The 20659-nt window shown below is 39.8% G+C and overlaps 2 protein-coding genes across 6 annotated transcripts; one reads left to right on the top strand and one right to left on the bottom strand.

Annotated features, from left to right (window-relative positions):
• The first annotated feature begins 8546 nt into the window (after nucleotides 1–8546).
• On the top strand, nucleotides 8547–9962 carry LOC123096212 (uncharacterized). The gene has a single exon (XM_044517867.1). It carries the CDS (start codon nucleotides 8598–8600, stop codon nucleotides 9861–9863), a length of 1266 nt encoding a protein of 421 aa, XP_044373802.1. The 5' UTR covers nucleotides 8547–8597; the 3' UTR covers nucleotides 9864–9962.
• Nucleotides 9963–10012: 50 nt separating this feature from the next.
• Nucleotides 10013–20213, bottom strand: LOC123096211 (protein STICHEL). Of its 5 annotated transcripts, none has more exons than XM_044517866.1 (10): nucleotides 19966–20213; nucleotides 19764–19838; nucleotides 19425–19545; nucleotides 18399–18533; nucleotides 15889–17858; nucleotides 14387–14603; nucleotides 12591–13151; nucleotides 11547–12267; nucleotides 10570–10645; nucleotides 10013–10478 (listed from the first exon to the last, which is right to left on the bottom strand). In XM_044517866.1, exons 5-10 carry the CDS (start codon nucleotides 17809–17811, stop codon nucleotides 10446–10448), a joined length of 3531 nt encoding a protein of 1176 aa, XP_044373801.1. In that variant the 5' UTR covers nucleotides 17812–17858; nucleotides 18399–18533; nucleotides 19425–19545; nucleotides 19764–19838; nucleotides 19966–20213; the 3' UTR covers nucleotides 10013–10445. The 5 variants fall into 5 exon arrangements, with proteins under 5 accessions (XP_044373801.1, XP_044373799.1, XP_044373798.1 ...); XM_044517864.1 differs by having other exon boundaries at nucleotides 18399–18604; nucleotides 19425–19521; XM_044517863.1 differs by having other exon boundaries at nucleotides 19425–19521.
• Between the last annotated feature and the right edge of the window lie 446 nt (nucleotides 20214–20659).

Raw genomic sequence — 20659 nt, 5'->3', positions numbered from 1 at the left:
TAGGATTCGTACATGTTTTTGGAAAAAAAAAACATGAATCTTATTCCAAATTTGATATTGTCGTGGCCCTGTACATTTAAAAAGAATACATGAGTCTTATTATTAATTTATGAACATTTCATAAAATTCAAGAACATTTTATAAAATTTATGAACACTTTCTACTTTTTGTGAACATTTCTTAAAATTCTGAATATATTTTTGATTTTGCAATTACATGTTTCTAAAATATGTACTTCAATCCTGTGGCCAGTGTTTTGGGGAGAAAATCGGCTAGAAACCCGAAGAAAGGAAAGAAAATCGATCAAGTGTCCCCGTAGCACCAAAGTGAACCGTCCGGTCACTCGCGACGTGTGCGATTGCCCACCAATACATTGAAATGATCGTCGTATTAGAGCACACCTCCTAACCAATGCTTAAGGCAGAGATTCATAAGGCGTAGAATAGGATTTCCCATAAATGAGATGTGGAGGGTTTCTAAAGAGAAAACCGGCATTTCCGTCATATAGTTGACACAGCATGCATTCTAGAGCACCTACTTGGCTTGGCCCTGCCCAATATTATTCTTGCGACGTGTGCATGTTTTCGAGTGTTAAGAAACATTCACAAATATATTTTCTAATATCTTTCATATTTTTAAAAAATACACGTGAACTTTCTGGGGTTTCTTCGGTAACATTTAAATTAAATTCAACAACAAAATGAATGCGCTTTGAGTTTTTTTAATTTCTTTCGGTATTCCACGGTTTCCTTTTTCTTTATGTTTATCATTGCCATTTATAAGTCTTATTTTATTGTTTTGGTTATTTTTATTTCAGTTTATATTCCTATTTTTGTCTATTTTATTTCTTTTTCAGGTTTCCTCTTGGCGTTTTCTCCTTCGGGTTTTAATTTTATTTTATATAAAATACACAATAAACACTTTCTAAGTATACCATAAAGACTTTGAAAATACATGTTGGACATTTTTCAATATTTGATGAACTTTTAAAATATAGGATAGCAATTTTTTAAACATGCAGTGAGCATTTTACAAACACTTTAAACATTTATTAATGCATGGTGAACATTTTTTACACATAAATATTTTTAAGTACCTTTTTAAATATTTATCAAAGCTTTTTCAATATTAAACTTGTTTTAAATATATATCCTTATATATTTTCAGAATCTCTATACCCACTAGGTTGGCGTGGATGTTTATGGCCTCTATAGGCTGGCATGGAAAATCCTATTGGACGCGCTCTGCGTCAAACTGTCGGGGAATCGCACAGGCACGCCGACCTAGCGAGCGACGTAGAGTTTTCAGGTTCCGGTTTTGGGAACCTGGTTTCCCAGCCGGTTTTTACCGGTTCTGTGAAACTTCTGGAAGGTTCCTGAACCAGTTGTTCTATTTCTCCTTTTTCATTTTAATTTTTATATTTCTTCTTTTTCCTTTTTCTGTCTTTTTCAATTTTCCGTCTTTTTTCTTTTCTTTCCTTTTTTATTTTCTTTCATTTTCCCTTTTCAAGTCAATTTCTTTTCTCAACAAATTTTATGCAATTTAAAATGTTTGTATTTCTTAAAATTTGTTTATTTTTCCATATTTTGTTCCTGTTTTTCAAATTCTGTTCAGAATTTCCAAAAATATTTTAGTACTTTAAAATTTGTTCGCTTAATTTCCAAAATATACATAACTTCATAAAAGATTACAATTTCTGAAAATGTTCACATTTCTAAATTTTGTTCAAAATTCAGAAACTGTTTACAAATTTCAGAAAATGATTTTGTTTTCAAAAATTGCTCACAAATTCAGAAAATGTTCATGTTTCCAAAATTTGTTCGAAAATTCATAAAATGTTCATGCTTTGAAATAAGTGTTCATTTTTATAAAAAATGTTCACATTTGTACAAAAAATGTTCGCATTTCTAAATTTTGTTCAAAATTCAAAATATGTTTAGAGACTTCAGAAAATGTTTCTGTTTTAAAAAAAAATCTCATAAATTCAGAAAATGTTCATGATTCCAAATTTTGTTCGCAAATTCATAAAATGTTCGTGTTTTGAAATAATTGCTCATTTTTACAAAAAATGTTCACATTTTTACAAAAAATGTTCACATTTTTACAAAATATGTTCCTGTTTTCAAAATTTATTCACAAATTCAAAAAGTCCACGTTTTTTGTAATTTGTTCAAAAATCTAAAAATGCTTGCAATAATTTCATAAAATATTCGTTTTTTTAATTATTATTAATTCAGAAAATGTCATTGTTTCAATTTTGTTCCTGTTTTTTAAAAAATGTTTGCATTTTGCAAAAGTTCTTTGTAATTTCGAAAAACGTTCTCGCTTTCAATTTTGTTCCTTCTTTTTCCAAAAATGTTTCAGATTCTCAAAAGAAGGTTCGAGTCTTTAAAAGTTTGTTCGCAAATTTTGAAAATGTTCGGCTCTCTAAATATATATACTTTTGTGAAAAATAAACCACGTTTGAAATTTCAGAAGAACTTCATTTTCTTTTGCCGCATATAGTTTATATTAACTGATCTAGCATTTTTAGACAAGCAAGTAATGAATAGATTGGCTAGAGATGTGGTTCAGTAAGTTAAGGTCGTGTGCTCAATCCCCCACACGCACCGGCGAAGGACTCCAGTGGGCAACGTGTGGCAGCCGCCACACCTTGATTTTGTGCCAAAAACTTTTTATACCTATGCATATATTGTTTGTTAGACCCTTAGCCAAGCTCAAGGCACGTATATGCAAACCCAGATTGGAAGTACACAAGCACACAACTTGATTGATGTGCTGCCAAGCACAACGCATGTACTCCCTTCATTCGAAAAAGTTTGTCCCTCAAATAAATGTATCTAGCATTAGGTAGTATATGCAATTCTAGAAAGCACACAAGCACGTAGATCAATTGATGTGCTGTCTAGCACATGCACGTCTAACTGCGTCTTCCACAGCACAACGATCTGATTGATTATCTTGGTGGCTTGCTCTCCACAGAACTTTTCGTAACTTGCGATCAGAAAACTGAATAGAGAACTTTTTGATGACACATGCAATTTGCACCTTTTTGGATATATTTTATTTTATAATACATAACTGACTTACCGTGCTCAACGCGTTACCGACTATGCCACTAGGGATAGACCAACTTGCTATTTTCGGTTGTAACCAGCTCGTTGACATACACTTCAACTAGCAAGTTGAACTATTGGATTTTCTTGTATAAACAGCGTGCTCGAAGGAATATCTCTTGACCGAGATAGGTCAAACTTTGGTATAACTTTGTTCCAAGCTCTTGGTCGCTAGCCCTTATATATAGTGTCTCGCCGAGCTTGCAAATTTTTTCTTCTTTGCCTTTTTTTCTTGTAACCAAGAAGTTGTTCCTCGTACACTTCTTTTATGGGATCATTGTTGAGGAAAGCATATTTAACATTCATATAAAAACTTTTCAATCCTCTTGTGCTGCCATATCTAGGAGCAGCCTCGCCGTCTCGAGTCAAGCAACAGGTGCAAACACCTTTTCATAGTCAACTCCTTGAAAATCATTAAGACCGAGTTACGCAACAAGATGTCTGGCGGCTGGCTTGATGATTTTATTATTCTCTTATATGTGGTTATTCTTATGAGGATTCACATGAAATGTTTACTTAAAAGTTCGCCACACCTTATTTTTTTTTCGTCCTCCGCCTCTGCCCACACGCATGTTTTTAGGATGTTTTGCGGCCTGTTCTTTTAGTTTTGGCGGAGCAGTTCATTCTCTAAGAGTCACATTGCCAATTTTGCACTAGAGTTAGCTTGGCGCACTGGCTAGCTGCGCGGTCGTGCGTACTGCTGGTCGCGGGTTCGCATTCAACCAATGTCCCTTTTTTATTGTTGAATTTTTACGGTGCACTACCTAAATGGGCCAGCCCAGGTCAGATACTCCAATGCACGAACCAAGCATTTGTGACTATTGGGTAACGCGGTGCTTTAAGAACTAGGAATAGCCATAGATTTGAAAGATTTTTAAATTTTCGAACACGTTTCTTATTTTTGAAAAAACTGAATACGTTTTGACACGTGAACATTTTTCAACATTGTGAGCAAAATTTTGAAAACATGAACAATCCTCAAAATTTTGGAACACATTTTGAAATTTTAAAAACAGAGAACAAATTTTGAAATCATGAAAAAAATTTGAAACTCTGAACTTTCAAGAAACTGTGGACAAATTTAAAAATTGCAAACAATTTTCGAGAAACATGATATTTTTTAATACTTTGACCTTTTTTGAAAATGTGAACAAATTTCTAAATTCTGAATACTTTGGAAAATGCGAACAAATTTTGGAATTACGAACATTTTTTTAACACGCAAACAATTTTGGAATTTTGAAACATTTTTAAAATTTCGAACACGTTTCTTATTTTTGAAAAAACTGAATACGTTTTGACACGTGAACATTTTTCAACATTGTGAGCAAAATTTTGAAAACATGAACAATCCTCAAAATTTTGGAACACATTTTGAAATTTTAAAAACAGAGAACAAATTTTGAAATCATGAACAAAATTTGAAACTCTGAACTTTCAAGAAACTGTGGATAAAATTTAAAAATTGCAAACAATTTTCGAGAAACATGATATTTTTTAATACTTTGACCTTTTTTGAAAATGTGAACAAATTTCTAAATTCTGAATACTTTGGAAAATGCGAACAATTTTTTTCAATGTGAACAAATTTTGGAATTACGAACATTTTTTAACACGGGAACAATTTTTTTTAATGAGAACAAAAAATTGATGAACAATTTTTGTAAACATGAATATTTTTTAAACCCTGAACTTTTTTTAAAACATGAACACATTTTTAAATCACAAACCAAATTTGGAATTATGAACATATTTTGAACACACGAACAAATTTTGAAAAATGATAAAAAAATGGACGAACGATATTTATAAGCATGAATTTTTTTTGCAACTCTGAAGTTTTTTGAAAACGTAAACAAATTTTGAAATCACAAATAATATTTAGAAAACTTGAACAAAATTATAAAACTTCAAAAAATTTGAAACAAAATTCAAAATTCAGAACTTTTTGAAAAATGCGAACAATTTATTAAAACATCTAAAATTTTAATTTTCGAAAAAATGTAAAAACTAACTATTTTGGAAGATGTTAAACATTTTTTTAATTTGCGATTTTTTGAAAAACGAAAACAAGAAAATATGAACCTGAAAAGGAAACAAAAAAGCAAAAACAAAGAAATGAAAAAAGAAACTGAAACATGAAAATGAAAAAAAACAATCACAAAAAAACTGGAAGGGAGCTCCTGTTTGACGCTCGTTAGCGTCAAACAGCAGAGCTTCCGCGCAGGGTTCGCGCAAACGGGCCGGCCCATTACCAGGCCACGAGTGAACATAAGAAAAAACGCTACAAACGAAAAATTAAAGCCTGGTTGGATTCAAACCGGCGACCTTACGCTGTACGGCTGCGTCCTCAGCCACTGCACCTAGCGACTCGGATTGGTTGTAAGTACAACGTAAACTTGAAGTACTATGTACGGAGGCAGATCCGATTTTTAATCTTCATTCAAAAGAATGTATAATGTTTTCCTGAACAAATTTTGAAACTCGAACAACTGTTAAAAAGTGTTTTCTTTCTGGAAAACATGAACAGTTATTCAAAACATGAACAAAAGTTTATTGATTTTTTTATATAAGATGAACGATTTTCAAATATACATTGAACTTTTTTAGATAGAAAAGCACTGGAGATATCTGTGGAACTGTTGTCTTTCTTAGGGCAAGCTAGCAGATAGAAGTAATCTATCTGGTTAGCCAGGTGAAGCATTTAGGGTTCAGTGCCTGGTTTCAAGTGTTCTTCTTCATCATCTGGCACTTCACTTTTTGTTGAGTAATCCAATGGCCTAATGACACATGCACATCTTTTGGTGTTGTCGCCTTACTTAGTGACTAGCTCACCCGGAAGTTGTGGTCAGTCAAGAGCGGCATCCGAATCCCGCTCCAATGCCTGGAGTGGCAGCGGAAGCAGAACAAAACCCTCCTTCTTTTGATTGGGAGGGACGACCTCTCTCTCTTTGAGAGGAAAGTTCTCTACAAAAGGCTCGCGCTTGTCATGCCCAGATTCTGGAGACATTCGTGATATTACTCTGAAGAACGGAGAGGAGCTCCGTGAAGAAGACTATCGCACCATGCTTGATTTCATGTTGAGTCGACTCCAGTCCGACGTCAATCCCCGGGCGCTGAAGGACCTCCTGAACAGACTCCAAAACGGTCGGGCACGATCTCGAACTTCTAGAAAAAATAAGAAGCTTTCAAAACACCACTACTATATCTAATATGCCTCTCCAGACCAAGAGTGAGGAGCTTGACTGAACCTCTGAGCGAGCTATTAGTACCTTCTTCCTGAAGAGTAGTAGCCTTCATTCATAGCCTGACCAACCCGTTCGTACGCTAGTCAGCTATGAATTTCTAGTCAGGTTGCTATTCCCTTCTATTGAAGGCTTTTTACCACTATCTTACATGACTTTTTTTCGCCCTTCTTTTTAGAACTCATATAATACTGCTGCCCTACGATGAACAATTTTTACCTACACAGTGGACATTTTTGTGATATACACTTAACAAATTTTTAAAACCTATTGAACATTTTTGTGATATACGATGAACAAATTTTGTACATTGAACATTTTTGTAAAAATAATCTGAACCATTTTTAACTACACAGTGCACAATTTTGTGTATATATGCTGAACAATTTTGTGTTCACAGTTTTAAAAATGATATACCCATTGAACATTTTGTGATAATTTTAAATAGCGAACCAAATTTGAAATAGTGAATAAAGTTTTAAAACTGTGAACACTTTTTGAAACGATGAACAAAATTTGGGATGTCAAAGCATTTTCTTGAACAAAGTATACAAATAAAAACGAAAAATCATAAAATGAAAAAAAAGGAAAAGGAAGAGAAATAAAAACAGGAACACAAAAAAGAAAGAAAAACGAAAAAAGAAAACAGGAAAAAACCGGCAAAAGAAAAAAAACGGTTCAGGGAACCCCCTAGAAGGTTCAAAAAACCGGGTGCTGGCTCTAAATGGGCCGGCCCGTGTTGCCTCCGTCGCTCGCTTCGCTTCAGCGAAACAGCGACGATCGGACGCACACGAGCGTCATACGAGAGCAACTAGTTAACGAGCGCTCCTTCGGGAGCCTCACAACGATCAGCGCCACTTGGCGCGCTCTTAACCATTCTCTACGTGTCGCGCTCTGGACGCTCCCTTCAGATTTATTTTTTCGCACGTGTTTTCGGCTTTTTAAACGGTTTTTTTTTCAGTTTTTTTTGACGTTTTGGTTTTCCCCCGGTCTTCCTTAGCTTTCTGACCGAAAAAAAATCAAAAAAAAACTTTTACATGAAAAAACGCGTTTTCTTTTTTTTTCTTTTACGAAAAGTCACGGTTTTTCTTCCGCGAGAGGCACGGTTGTGCTTTAGCGAGAGTCACGGCCGTGCCTTTCGGAAACAAAAAAAACACGTTTTCTGTTTTTTTTTCTTTCTCGAGAGTCACGGTTTTACTTCCGCGAGAGGCACCGTTGTGCTTTCGCGAGAGTTACGGCCGTGCCTCTCGGAAAGGAAAAAACAAAACGTATTTTCTATTTTTTTTTTCTTTCGCAAGAGTGATGGTTTTGCTTCCGCGAAAGGCACGATTGTGTTTTCGCGAGAGTCACGGCCGCAAGGAAAAAACAGAAATAAAATAAAAAGAAACCGGTAAAGAAACACACAAGAAAAACAAAAAAAACATTGAAAACCAACACAGAAACCCAAAAGAAAAAGAAAAAACTGAGAAAACCAAAGAAAACCCAATAAAGAAACATAGAAAGCTGAAACAACCGCAAGAAAAACCAATGAAACCAACATAGAAAACAGACCTAAGAATGAGAGAAAAACCGCGCTCCAGCAATAATCCATATCGGGCCGGCTCTCTCGACGAGAACAACCTTTGGGCGAGAGGAAGTTAGCAGGTGATATATAGCCCTGGCGGGGACCAGGAGGACTCCTAGGATAGGAGGTCTCGAGAAGACTAACAAATACTAGAACAAAAGACCAAGGACAAATAGCTTTCGCATGGCCTGCTCGGACGCCGTGAGGCCCGGTATCAGCCTGCCTCACGTGGAAAGCTTAACATGAATTTCTTAAAATTAAATTAAATTCAAGAACAAATGTATGCACTCCAACTTCTTCATTTCTTCAGTTTTCAGCAGTCTCCTTTTCTTTTACTTTCTCCTTTTTATTTAGAAGTCCTTTTTCTGTTTTTGTTTTTGTTTTTTATTTTCATTTTTAGTTGTTTTTCTTTTTATTTAATTTCGTTTTCCATGTGTGGCTTCTAAACCCACCAGATCTTCATTGTATTTCCATGAACATTACTTGATTAATAAGGCAAGTGTGCTTAGATTCCAAAAAATAATAATCAGATCGCATGCACGAAGCTTATAGTAGTAGCGACAGACACACGGTTTGGATTGCCGACGGACGTCCGAGATTTACATCGCCTGTCCGATTCCTGAACAGATTGCGTCATGTTTCCAGCGCCGACTGCAGATCAATCTCGGTCTGATGTTCGTGCAACTCCAGCATATATATAGTGGTGACCAGCGATACACAAGCTCGAACCCGTCAGAGTCTTATAGATCGCTTGCCTCACCTCGCGTGGATCGGTTCCAATTTCCAAGGTCCATGGCGTCGCAGAAGCGCTTCTCGCTGCCGGTGGCGCTCGTGTTCCTCCTCGTGCTGCTATTCGTCGCCGGCGCAGGCTTCAAGCTTCATCACAAGGATTGTAACTCGTCGGTGTCACGCGCGAGCGAAGTATCCGAGGATTCCGTTGCCATGCCACGCAAACTGTTGCGCGTAGCCGTCCACCGAACGGAAGCACGAGAACCCGAGAAGCCGTCGTCGGGCGGCTCGGCTCTGCCGAGGGGCATCGTGCAAGCCACGTCCGACCTCGAGATGGTGTCCATGGTCGGCGACCCTGAGCAGCAGGGCGGCAGCAGGCCGTCCAAGAGCCTCCTCGCGATCCCGGTCGGCATCAAGAACAAGGCGGCCGTCGACAAGCTCGTCTCCAAGTTCCCCGCCGACCGGTTCACCGTGATGCTGTTCCATTACGACGGGGCCGGCGAGGAGCAGTGGGGCGACCTCGAGTGGTCGCGCCGCGCGGTGCACGTCTCGGCGCTGGGCCAGACCAAGTGGTGGTTCGCCAAGAGGTTCTTGCACCCCGACGTCGTCGCGGCGTACGACTACGTCTTCCTCTGGGACGAGGACGTCGAGGTGGACGCCTTCGACCCGCTCAGGTACCTCGACATCGTCAAGAGGGAAGGGCTCGAAATATCGCAGCCGGCGCTGGACCGCCGGTCGGAGATCCACCACGGCATCACGACGCGCGCGCTGCTGAGGCCCGGAGCCGAAGGAGGGGGCGACGTGCACAGGCGGTTCTACAAGCCGGCGGCCGGCTGGGGAGGTGGAGGGTGCGACGACAGCAGCACGGGGCCGCCGTGCGCGGGGTGGGTGGAGATCATGGTCCCGGTGTTCTCCCGCGCGGCGTGGCGGTGCAGCTGGGGCATGGTGCAGAACGACCTGGTGCACGCGTGGGGCCTCGACTACAAGCTCGGCCACTGCGCGCAGGGCGACAGGACGCTCAAGGTCGGCGTCGTCGACAGCGAGTACGTCCTCCACAGGGGAGTCCCCACCCTCGGCGGCACCGAGGGCAAGGCCGCCGCGTTCCGGGTCGCGGTGAGGCGGCGATCGTTCGCCGAGATGCAGATATTCAACAGGAGATGGAAGGAGGCCGCGGCGGACGACGCCTCCTGGACAGACCCTTACCCGTAGCCGGCGACTACTCTTTCTCTTCTCTTTTTGCTATGAATCAGTAGCTAGCTTTCAAGTGTACATACATATAATGCCTTGTACATCATCACAAATTTGTTAGAACAAAGCACTTTGTATTCTCTTGGTTCTTTCTTCTTATTAACAGAAAGTTGCGACAATAACCAAAGGGGTGTGTACTGAAATGCTGTCAAATACATTGAAACAAAAGCAACTATTATCAAGAAACAATGCACTAGAAACCTAGAATGAGCTTGTTCAATCAACTATCCTATGTTTGCGAGCAACACTGGGCACATCAAAATGTTTACTAAACAATACAAAGAAGGGTTGCATTGACACAACGAAGGTGTAAACAATCGACTATCCTTTGCTTTTCTGAAATTTGAGTTCCCATCGATGCTTCTGCTACTTTGAGCGCTACCAAGCCGTCGTGACGAAAATGCCGCCATCTTGCATCAGCAGAGAGCATCAGGCGAGGTCACAGCCGTGACCTAATATGACAACTGGTTCCTTGCATTCTCTTGATATTCGCAACTGCTTTCCGCAGCTCGAACAACAGTGGGCATTTTATAACTTGCCAGATTAAGATGGCTTCAAACGAGTCTGCCGTTTTGCCTGAAACGCAAAGAGAAATCGCCAAACCGGATGAAGTTGTGAGGTGAGATGACCAAAAGAAATATCTACATAGGGATTACGATCAATGCACCTTCCTTCTTTTTGATTTTTCAGTTTTCCAGCAGGGGAAGAGGCCATGACAACCTGGTGCTCCAGACTCGGAGACACTGCAAATTACATGTGGGTCAATGACACAAAATGCTAACAATATGCATCATAATTCAAAAAGGAGCATCTACTAGATGTAACATATAAGCTAAGTTGTGGATGATGCAGGAGAATACTACCAAAATAAATTTAACAAAACAGTACTTTGTCCAAACTGGGGGTAGAATAGAACGCTTCAGTGTAGGGCAGTAAACGAGCCAAGCTCGAGTGAATACATCCCAAGGTCAGCCCGAGGTCAATTTACACTTTGAGCTTAGAAGTGAGCTCGGGCTAGGCTCATCAAGCAAATTACATTTAGTAGATGCTTGTGAGGCTGAATGCTACAGCGCATGAGCAATAAAATGGGCTATGCTTGTGCTTCCACGGCGCATGAAAACTTCATATGTGCTTCCACATGTTTATTAGGTAGGGAGAACAGGTGGGCTAGAACTGCTGAGCAGGCAAAGATCCTATGATATTTTGAAGGAAAGTGACGGTGCACTGCAGAGTACACCATCTACCGAGCCTTACTGAACTACTCCCTCCGTCCCATAATGTAGCAAGCTAAAAACGTCTTACATTATGGGACAGAGTAGTATTTAAGTTCGAGCTTGGCAAGCATGCAAGCCTGCAGCTAGGCTTGTGTTCGACTCGTTTAGGTCTCGAGATGAGCCTATAAGAGTCGAGCTCGAATATCTTTTACAGCCTTCAGTGTCAATTTCTTAAGTTGCATCAGCTGTTGTGACCAACAAAAGAAAAAAGAACTTCATTTGCAAACTAAACTTTATAAAGTTGTATTGTCTTGTATAAAGGTTGATTGCAGTTGTTTCTTCTTTCTAGTAATAATCTTACTTGTTCTAAAGACGAGACAAATGCTAGATTCATGTAGAGAACACATAAATAAGGTAGTTTATTACTTACACACTCTCGTTGTCGCAATTTGCCAATTCATTATTACTGTGCAAGAGGCTTGGTGAAATCACAAACCCATTCTCCATTCCTACATTCTGACCCTTCTGGGAACCATGACTCTCACTGATCTTTAAAGCTTTCAATCCATTACTCAAATCCTTGTCAATATTCCTTGAGGGCACAACAGTGGCCAGTGAGGACTTCTTGTGGTACTGACCACCACCAGTTTGTGGCACAACTTGATATTTCTCAGGTCTCGCCCCGGGTGTGTGCTTTTCAACAGCTTGGAGCCATGCACTCTCTAACCTTTGCTCCTCAACAGTTACTGCTTTTGACCGTTCAGCGGGGACTCCTTGCCCTCTAGCCCTATGCATTCCTGCATTTCCTTCAGTGACGTCTGACTGCACCCCTCCACCAGCAGCTGAAGTATTGCCGTATTTCTCCAGTTTTTTTTCGATCTCTTCAGAATAACCTAAGCTTCTTGGGGCGTTCAGAATTCCCTTTAGTCGGTCACTGTTTGTTGAGCAACTCAAGACATCAGGCTCAGCTCTTTCTTCCAGGTCCACCTCAAGCTTGAGTCGTCCAGCAAGAAATTCAGACATTAAACCAACTCTGACTTCCACGTTGCATCTCAGTGCTGTCTCCATCGAATTTCTGATGCTACTCACAAATCTTTGGGCACGAGACATTATTTTGCTGTCCTCAAATGATATGAAAGCAACTAAATAGCCTGCAATGGAAGTTCATCAAATAGGGTATGTGAACAGCTTTATTTTACGTTAGTCAAACACTACGAATACATAGAATAAAGAAAAAGAAATCTCCCTTTTTCGTCCATCAACTTTCATGGAAGTTCATTATTGAACCTAAATTTCTAAATCCTTTGAAATGCTCAAATTACAGGTTTAGTCCAAATTTAGTATTAAAAATGTGCTGAATCTGATAAGTTACAGGACCACTACAGTAGGCCTGATTTGGAACAACCCTAAAAAGAGCATGGATGATGCAGGACCAAAAATGCATAATGATGCAAACACAAGAAAGAAAACACACCTTCAAATTCTTTGATGGATGTTAGTTTCCCATGATCAGAGAGTAGCTGCTGCAACGTCTTTGAGTGACAATTATCTATGCATTTTCGCCAAATTTGGACAAGGTCTGAGCTTCCATTAATTATAGGCTTTTGCTCAGTAGGATTACTTGCTTGAGCAGAATCCAGTAGAACTCTATCAACAGATCTACATTCTCCATAACTTAAGTTGTCACTGGGCCTCATTCGGGAAGATAGTGAAGCAAGATCATGAGGACTGGAGTGCCCACTGGCTGTTCTGTGGTCCAATGTTTTCCTTGAACCGCGAATAGTAAATAGAGGATGAGACACACTCCTGCTTGCAGAGGATTCTCTTACTGCTTCCAACATTGTCTCACTGGCTGCTTTAGCACTTTGTTTACTGCTGCTTCTTGAATGGGTTATTTCTGAATCATGCCCAGAACCAAGCTGGAGCAGAGCTGCAGTGAACCATGTTGAACGCTCACTGGAAAGTCTTATCTGCTTTTCAGCATCAGAAAGAATCTTCAATGCTTGTTGTAATCTTTCTAACTCGGCATCAGTTACTACAGAAGGAAAAAATGTGCTTAAAACATTAGATAAGCAACAAAATAAATAATGATAGGAGGTAGTGCACTATATCATATACATTTCTTTATTTTTTAACATAAGCCTTGTAGGCAAGTGGTTGATATAAATCTGTATATGTTTTTCAGCACCAAGGTATTTTGCACATGGGTAATTTAACACTTTGATTGGTAGTTGTATGATAGCAGCAATTAATAATAATGGCACGCACAGCTGAAATACTCAACTTTCCTGAAAAAAAATACATGACCAATTTATTTCTGTAGTAGTACGTCATGGGAAAACCACATCAATTTTACGTTTCTCAAGTTATTCAGAAGAAATACAGCTCACTGAGTGAGACACGTATTAGTCTATTGTTTTCGAACCTAGTCTTGTCATATACTTAATGTTAAATAACATTTGATAAGGGACTACACATTTTAAAATCATTACTGGTGAAAGTCAGGCGCAGGAAAAAAATGGATGTTAGATTATAAATAAGAGAACATGATACCCGTCAAATATGATTCAGGTAGATCAATATATGTTTTCCTTCATAACTAGAGTGAAATTCGTCATCTCATAAGCAAGAAATTAAGTACTTCCCTAGCTTACTTCATTTGATATATCCGTATACATGTTAAAACTTCAAAACATCACTAGATCAGTTTAGCATGACTACTGATGCATGCAGTATAACACAAAAGTATCACCGTATCAGTAGACTTTGTTTGAGAATGTCATTAACTATTATCCATAATAGGACTAGCGAAATTTTACCCTGCAAAAAGAAGACCATTGCACTTCCAAAGGTAAACAAAATTATTAACTAGCACCTGTAAGGCATAAGATCATCAATATGATGCAATGTCTTTCAGAACAAGGAAAAAAGACCCCCTTTTAGTCTAAAAATAATAATAGATAAAGACCATACTCAAATCCCCCCTCTCCCCAGCTCTCTCTTTCTCTCTTTAAAACCAGAAAAATCACGCATTCAACTATCAAACTGGACAGATTCGAGGGACGAAAATTGACATTTTCCCAAAATAAAGGACGTCAAATTCCAAAAGGAGCAGTGCACACTCCCAGAATAAAAGATAAGAGAACAGAGTGGTTTGATCTACTCAATATGACACTGAATGATTCTTGCAGCATAACAAATGAAGCATAAATGATAATAATTCAATAAATATGGCTTGAAAGAATTGCACCCATCAGTTGAAATACTTACTATTTCGACCACCAATTCCTTCACCGCACGTAGGGTCAGCTAATCTATAGGTCCCAGCAATGATGTCCATTATGAGCCCAGCTAATTGAGACATTAATGCCATCGGATCAACCCCAGAATCCATCAGTTCTCTTGACCTTTTGACTGTTTCAGCAGTGTCTGATGACATGGCTATCTCTAGAAGATCAAGCAAATTCTCCTCTGAAACAACCCCAACCTGTAAATTTCAACCTTTGTGTGACTAATTTGAATAGGGAAACTGTTCATATTTTAAATTGCAAACAAGCAAAGAACAGAAATCATATTCATGTTGGGTTTGTTTAACGGATCAAGAAATTCAGTTAAATTTGATATGAGCTAGCTGCTAGGTGATTTTGTTGCTGAGGTTATCATTCTGGATTTCGATCGGCTACAGAGAATCTGCCATTATTATATGCTAAATCACAGAAGTTGTGCAGACTCTGAAGGTAATCTTGATCATTATTATATGCTAATTTCTTTGCAATTTTGTTTGGACAAGCAAGAGTTGGAGTATTGTTTGATAAAGTGAGCTCCATGAAAAGCATCATACATGGTCCAGTAAAAAAATAGTGTGCTATTTGGAAAAGATAAGTTCATTAACAGTCTGATTGAAAGATTTGCCGGTGTTTGTGCCATACCAAACATTACATCTTCATAGATCGCTGCTAGAAGAACTCTTCAGGGAAACAAAAGAAAGAAGCACAATAGACTTTGCATCTTGGTCGTCTGGGCTATTTGGTGGGAGAGAAACAATCGTGTCTTTGAAAGCATTTTCTCTCCTATTCTCTATGTCATCAGTTAGATTAAAGCCAATGCTAGCTACTGGCTCAGGCCTGCTTCTGCTAGGAGCCTAGGACTGTTTAATTTTGTTCAGGAGTGGTCGCTCTTTTTTAGGTCCTAGTGGATATTGTGTTTTTTGATGGTCGATCGGTCATTGTTATATTATATTTGGACCTTTTCTTTTGTTATTCTAGTATATGATCACATGCAGTTAGCTTGCATAGTTCGAAAAAAGTGTTTCAGGAGTGGTTGTTCTTTTTTAGGTCCTAGCGGATATTGTGTTTTTTGATGGTCGATCGGTCATTCTTATATTATATTTGGACCTTTTCTTTTCTTCTTCTAATATATGATCACATGCAGTTCGCTCGCATGGTTCCAAAAAACTGTTTATGCCAGACAAAACATAAACCTAACACTCATGAAACTGTAGGGAAGAGTATAACCTTGAGCAAAGAAAACATAGTCAAACAAGACAGTTCTGCAGGACATATATGTGATGACATGTTGTATGGTAATTATCCAAGTGCATTCATGATCTGTCAGTGGAACTTAAACACAATAACTTATGCATACACAAAAGTCTCCATTTAGAGTTTTAGACATGTATAAGTCTCAAAGAAAACCACAACAAAACAGTACTAATAACAAAGAACGAGTGACACTCAAAAAAATAAATAGCGGATGACCTAAAAATAACTCACCAGATCATTTACAAGTGAAGGTGTAATCTTCTTCCCTAGCAAACTCAGCTGATCTAACATTGTCTCTGCATCTCTTAGCGATCCATCTGAATTTAGTGCTATCAAATCTAAAGCTGCCAATTCGATATCAAGAGTTTCCTTCACAGCAATTTTCCTCAACCGGCAGACTATGTCAATATCTTTGATCTTTGAAAACATGTATTTCTGACAACGTGATATGACAGCACGAGGAAGGTTTTCAGGGTCTATGGTTATGAATATAAATACAACGTGAGGTAATGGTTCATCAAGAAATTTCATGAATGCTGACCAGACTTTAGAAGATACCATATGGCATTCATCAACAACAAACACCTTGTATCGTGAAGAAGTTGCTGATGCTGGTATATTTTCAATCAAGTGCCTAATTCTGTTTATACCTTTTCTATTGCTAGCATCAACTTCAATTAGATTAATTCCATTTCCGGAGAAAAAGTCATTACACTCCATACAAACCCCACAGGGCTTATTCTCTCCATCAGCAGTGCAACTTAAAGCTGCTGAAAAGATTCTCGCAGCAGAAGTCTTTCCTGTTCCACGAGGCCCATGAAACAGGTATGCTGGGGCTATTCTCTCCCTTACGATGGCATTACTAAGTGATTGTACCACAAAGTTTTGACCAACGATTTCATGATATGATCTTGGACGGTACTTCTGGCTCAAGCTTCTCTGGTCTGAAACTGCATGATCAGCTCCACTCAAAGGCACAGCAATCCCATCCTGGCTTTTACAGCTTGACCACCTTCTGCCATCCAGCCGGCTCAAAGCTTCTAAATCTAGTTCTCCAAATATGGTTGAAACTCCCTCGCTTGCTGAATCAAATGACGAGTAAGAAAAATGGCAACTATCACCCAAGAGTGGCTCGCCTTGGGAAGATTTTTTAAGATATCCACATTTGTTGGAGCCAGATGATCTCTTCCTTCTGTGCATTGTCTGACTTCCACACAACAGGCTGCTTCCTTTTCGTCTAAGTGTATCAGATAGTGAAGGAGAACAGCTTCTTTGTTTACTCCCCTTTGACCAATATGGAATACCACACCTTTGACTCCTCAGCGGTGCTTGTTGGTTCAGCCCATCGTCATCAAGTGAAGCAGCAGTTGTTGCATCCCATGAACCGACAGTGCTGGGATTCCTGCCTCTGTACCTGTAATAAGAGCTAGTGGAGACCGGAGTGCAAGAAAAGGAAGATCCTTCTCTTCTTGCCATTTTCAACAGCTTAGAGGGATTTGATGAGCTGAGACATCCAGAAGCAGCAAACAAAGGTGATGTTGATCGAGAAAAGTAGCCGCCCTTCTGAAGCAGCTCATGATTCTCTGAGTTATAAGTCTCAGTATCCTCAGACTGCTCACCAGAGTTAACATGGAGATCTAGCAGCTTTGAAACTGTTGAGTTTCGCATTGCTCCCTTCTTTGAGAATGAACTCCTCCTCACCCTCCTAATAGTTCTTTTAACAGGAGTGCCTGAGTTTGAGTCTTGGACACTGTATATGCTAACAGGAACCTCCAGACATGTGTCACTCCTAGAGTCCATAACATTAGAAATGCATGGGCTTTCCAGGCTCCTGTCATCCTGATCAAAATTTATCCCACTTTCACTGGATTTGTTAGAGTGATGCCTCCAATTGTAAAGATAAACATTTTTCCTTTTCTTTTCACTTTTCAGAGGCCCGACGGATGGCTCAGTGTACTTTTGTGTCAAATTACCGACAAACTCATTGTGATTTATAATGCTAGAACTTGTCATGCATGATCTAGAACTCAATGGCCCCCTCCAGGATGAGCATGTTTCAGGATCACGCAGGAACCGTGCCTTTCGCAAGGCAGTAAGTTCTTTCTTCAAGTGAAGCTCACTAGGACCAACACACCCTTCAGCCATGGCTGTCATAATTGAAGAACCAGAGACGTAGTGGCAGACTAAAAAGAAGCACCAACCTGCAGTAATCAAGAACCATAGTATCAAAGTCTGGATATCTGAATAGCATGATCAAAGAAAAAAATAAACAATTAATAGCATTAACACTAGATTTATACCTGGCAGATAATATGCACAAACAGACCCATGAATAGGCAAAGAGAGGTAAATTGCAATTCAATGTCAAGGAGTAAAATATTGAAACTTGTGGAGTAACGTACAGATAAAACTAGGCAGATGATTGAATGTTAATATGTGAATGGCAATTCCTATTTCCAGAAAAGGGAAACTTTGACATGGTATGCCATTAAATCTACTAATCTAGAGATATATACAGCTAGTGATGTTAATATGGTGTATAAAATATTAATACAGATAGAAAAGGCAGGTTTCCTGTTTCTGTGAATTCTTATTCGAGAATCTATAGCACAGAAAAGGTGATACAGAGCAAACCAACACTACAATCAAACTGAGAAATTTACAGGTAGAACCGAATTTTCTTCGTAATGTGAGGTACCAACTAGCCAGCATGTCAAATAACATGATAGATAGAAGGTTACCAATTAATCCTTCTGGTTTGCTCGATTCAAATAGGTTCTAAAGACCCAACATCACCAAGATCGCATATCAGAATGAGTCAGCCAGCCACGCACCAACAATTCCCTCAGTACTTTTATTGCCTCTTAAGTTGTAAACTGCATTTCTTAAAGAAAACCAGCAGATAATTTATCTGTTTCTCGACTGAAGGAACCTTTAAAAACAGAACCTTGGACAAATGATAAAAAAGAATGGGTTCAATGGATCCAAAACTCAACAGTTCAGATACAATTACTAGATGCAAGAATTTGCAAAAATGAGATCTCAGGAAGCTGTGCTTAGAGAAAGAATGATATATAATAAGTACATAAACTAGCCCAACCAAGTAATGGGTGTTTTTACTTTTCAGGAGACACAGCAGGACAATTGAACAAATTAAGCCTCATTCAAATTATTTTCCCGTCTATTAGCTGGAGTCTGGAGAGTAAACCAGATATTGAAGCATTGATTGCCATTTTCTAACTTCCTTTACTACAATGTTCATAGTTATTCCACATTAAAATCAACAAAAAAGAAGAATATAATGTCTATATATTCTGTTCTACACTTTAGTAATTTTTTGTCCATTCTCTTCTCTGAAGTTTTACATCCATTAATCTGTCTGAATGGAGCATTGAGATAATTTATTCCTTATAATAAGATGAAATGAAATGTGCATGCGCCAATGTAAAACATGCATTTTTTGAATTGTCCCTTCCAAGCAATTATGTAAACGCAACACGTGTGAGGAAGATAACTGAATAGGAAAGGCGCTAATCGACAAAAGAAAAGGGTGTCAGTAACATCAGTATCAGAGAGCACACGCTTGAATCACCCACTTGCCCGCAAAAAACTAAATCAAGTAAGCATGTAACCCAAAGGTTAGACACCAGTCATTCCCTCAAATAACAAAAATGGTGCTCACTGCTCAGCGTAAGCAGGCTCAGGCAAGTTTCAGGTGATAGCCAAGACAGACAGGTTCAGACAAAGACAGTAAGGAAATGTCTCACCGTCCGGGTTTCCCTCTCAAGGGAAGTCGACTGCCGGCATTCTCTGGAGCAGGCCACGGCTGGCAGGCAGATCAGCGACGCTCCGGCGAGGGTCCAGCTGAGATCAACAGGGGGAAGGTGGCTGAGTCAAGGAAATTTTATGAAATTACTGGACAAGGGACCGAATCAGGAGCAGGCGCTACCCTAGCATGATCCAGGGCCAGGTAAACGAAGGCCACATTTCATTAACCTACGCGCAAATCTCAGAACAAATCAAGAACGTGCTAGAACAGTACCAGCATTTCCTCCCCAGTCCCCCAACTAATAATGGCCCAAGATTTCGTCAAATAAACCACTCACCGAGGCAAAGGAGAAGCAGCAGCAGCAGGAGGAGGAGGAGCGCCAATCCGGATCGAACGCGCCCCAAATCTGCGCCTAGGAAGCGGGCACCCACGGACGAGAAAAGAAAACCGGAAGGCGTCAGAGGTTGGCCCTACAATGGGTATGCACGAGCAGATCGACAAGTTTCAAAAAAGGCGGCGCCTTTAGGGCTGGAACCTACCGGAGTCCGGCAGGCGGGGCGGCAGAGCCGCGGGTCTCGAGCAATGCGGCGGATTTCCGGGGAGATTTGAAAGATCTCCGTCGCCACCGCCGCTGTGTGGAGGCCGGGTCGGGCAGCGGCACTCTTCTCTCCTTCTCGCTCGTGTCCTGCGATAATGGTTTAGTTTAATCTGTGAGCTTCTTCTTTTCAGGGAGTATTTTAATCTGGGTTTGAGCTGGACACACATGAGGCCCCATGGGAGGGGGTTGGGACAAGGTGGTGGGGCGGGGGGTGGGAAGATTTGCCCTAGAAAACGCACGCTTTGGTCCAAGAAGACCGGCTTCATTTCAGGCCCGCCGGAGCTCCTCTATCCTCCACCACGTATGATTATGTTTCTTTTTTGTCCATGGCGTGCTTCATCAATTATCATGCCATGATATGGTCTTCACTCGACAGAAATCACGGAATAGTACTCGGTGGTTGGCGTCTGATCGCATAGTGTTGACTCATACTCGTAGTAGTGTGTGCGCTCGCTGATGGATCTCGATAGATAGGCAATTTTGGGGGCGATGGATTATAAGCAGAAAAAATAAGGACTATGTTTTTCAACAAAATATCTTTGCCAATATGAAACTCGAACTACATAAACTTACGTGGTTAAAACGAATGAAGGATAGTTCGCTTCTTGAAGGTGGTCTGGGGGCGATTCTAGGGT

The sequence above is a fragment of the Triticum aestivum genome, chromosome 4D (genome assembly GCF_018294505.1).
Source record: "Triticum aestivum cultivar Chinese Spring chromosome 4D, IWGSC CS RefSeq v2.1, whole genome shotgun sequence".
Lineage (NCBI taxonomy): Eukaryota > Viridiplantae > Streptophyta > Magnoliopsida > Poales > Poaceae > Triticum > Triticum aestivum.
Note: the sequence above shows the minus strand (reverse complement) of the source record. Positions and strands in the feature narration are given on the sequence as shown.

Excerpts from the sequence above, each read along its gene's own strand:
- LOC123096211 (XM_044517866.1), bottom strand. The coding sequence starts at position 17,811 with ATGACAGCCATGGCTGAAGGGTGTGTTGGTCCTAGTGAGCTTCACTTG. Across the intron at positions 14,604-15,888 it reads CTTCACTTGTAAATGATCTG|GTTGGGGTTGTTTCAGAGGA; the intron begins GTGAGTTATTTT and ends TGAAATTTACAG. Across the intron at positions 12,268-12,590 it reads ATCCATCAAAGAATTTGAAG|GCTATTTAGTTGCTTTCATA; the intron begins GTGTGTTTTCTT and ends CTTCCATTGCAG.
- LOC123096212 (XM_044517867.1), top strand. The coding sequence starts at position 8,598 with ATGTTCGTGCAACTCCAGCATATATATAGTGGTGACCAGCGATACACA.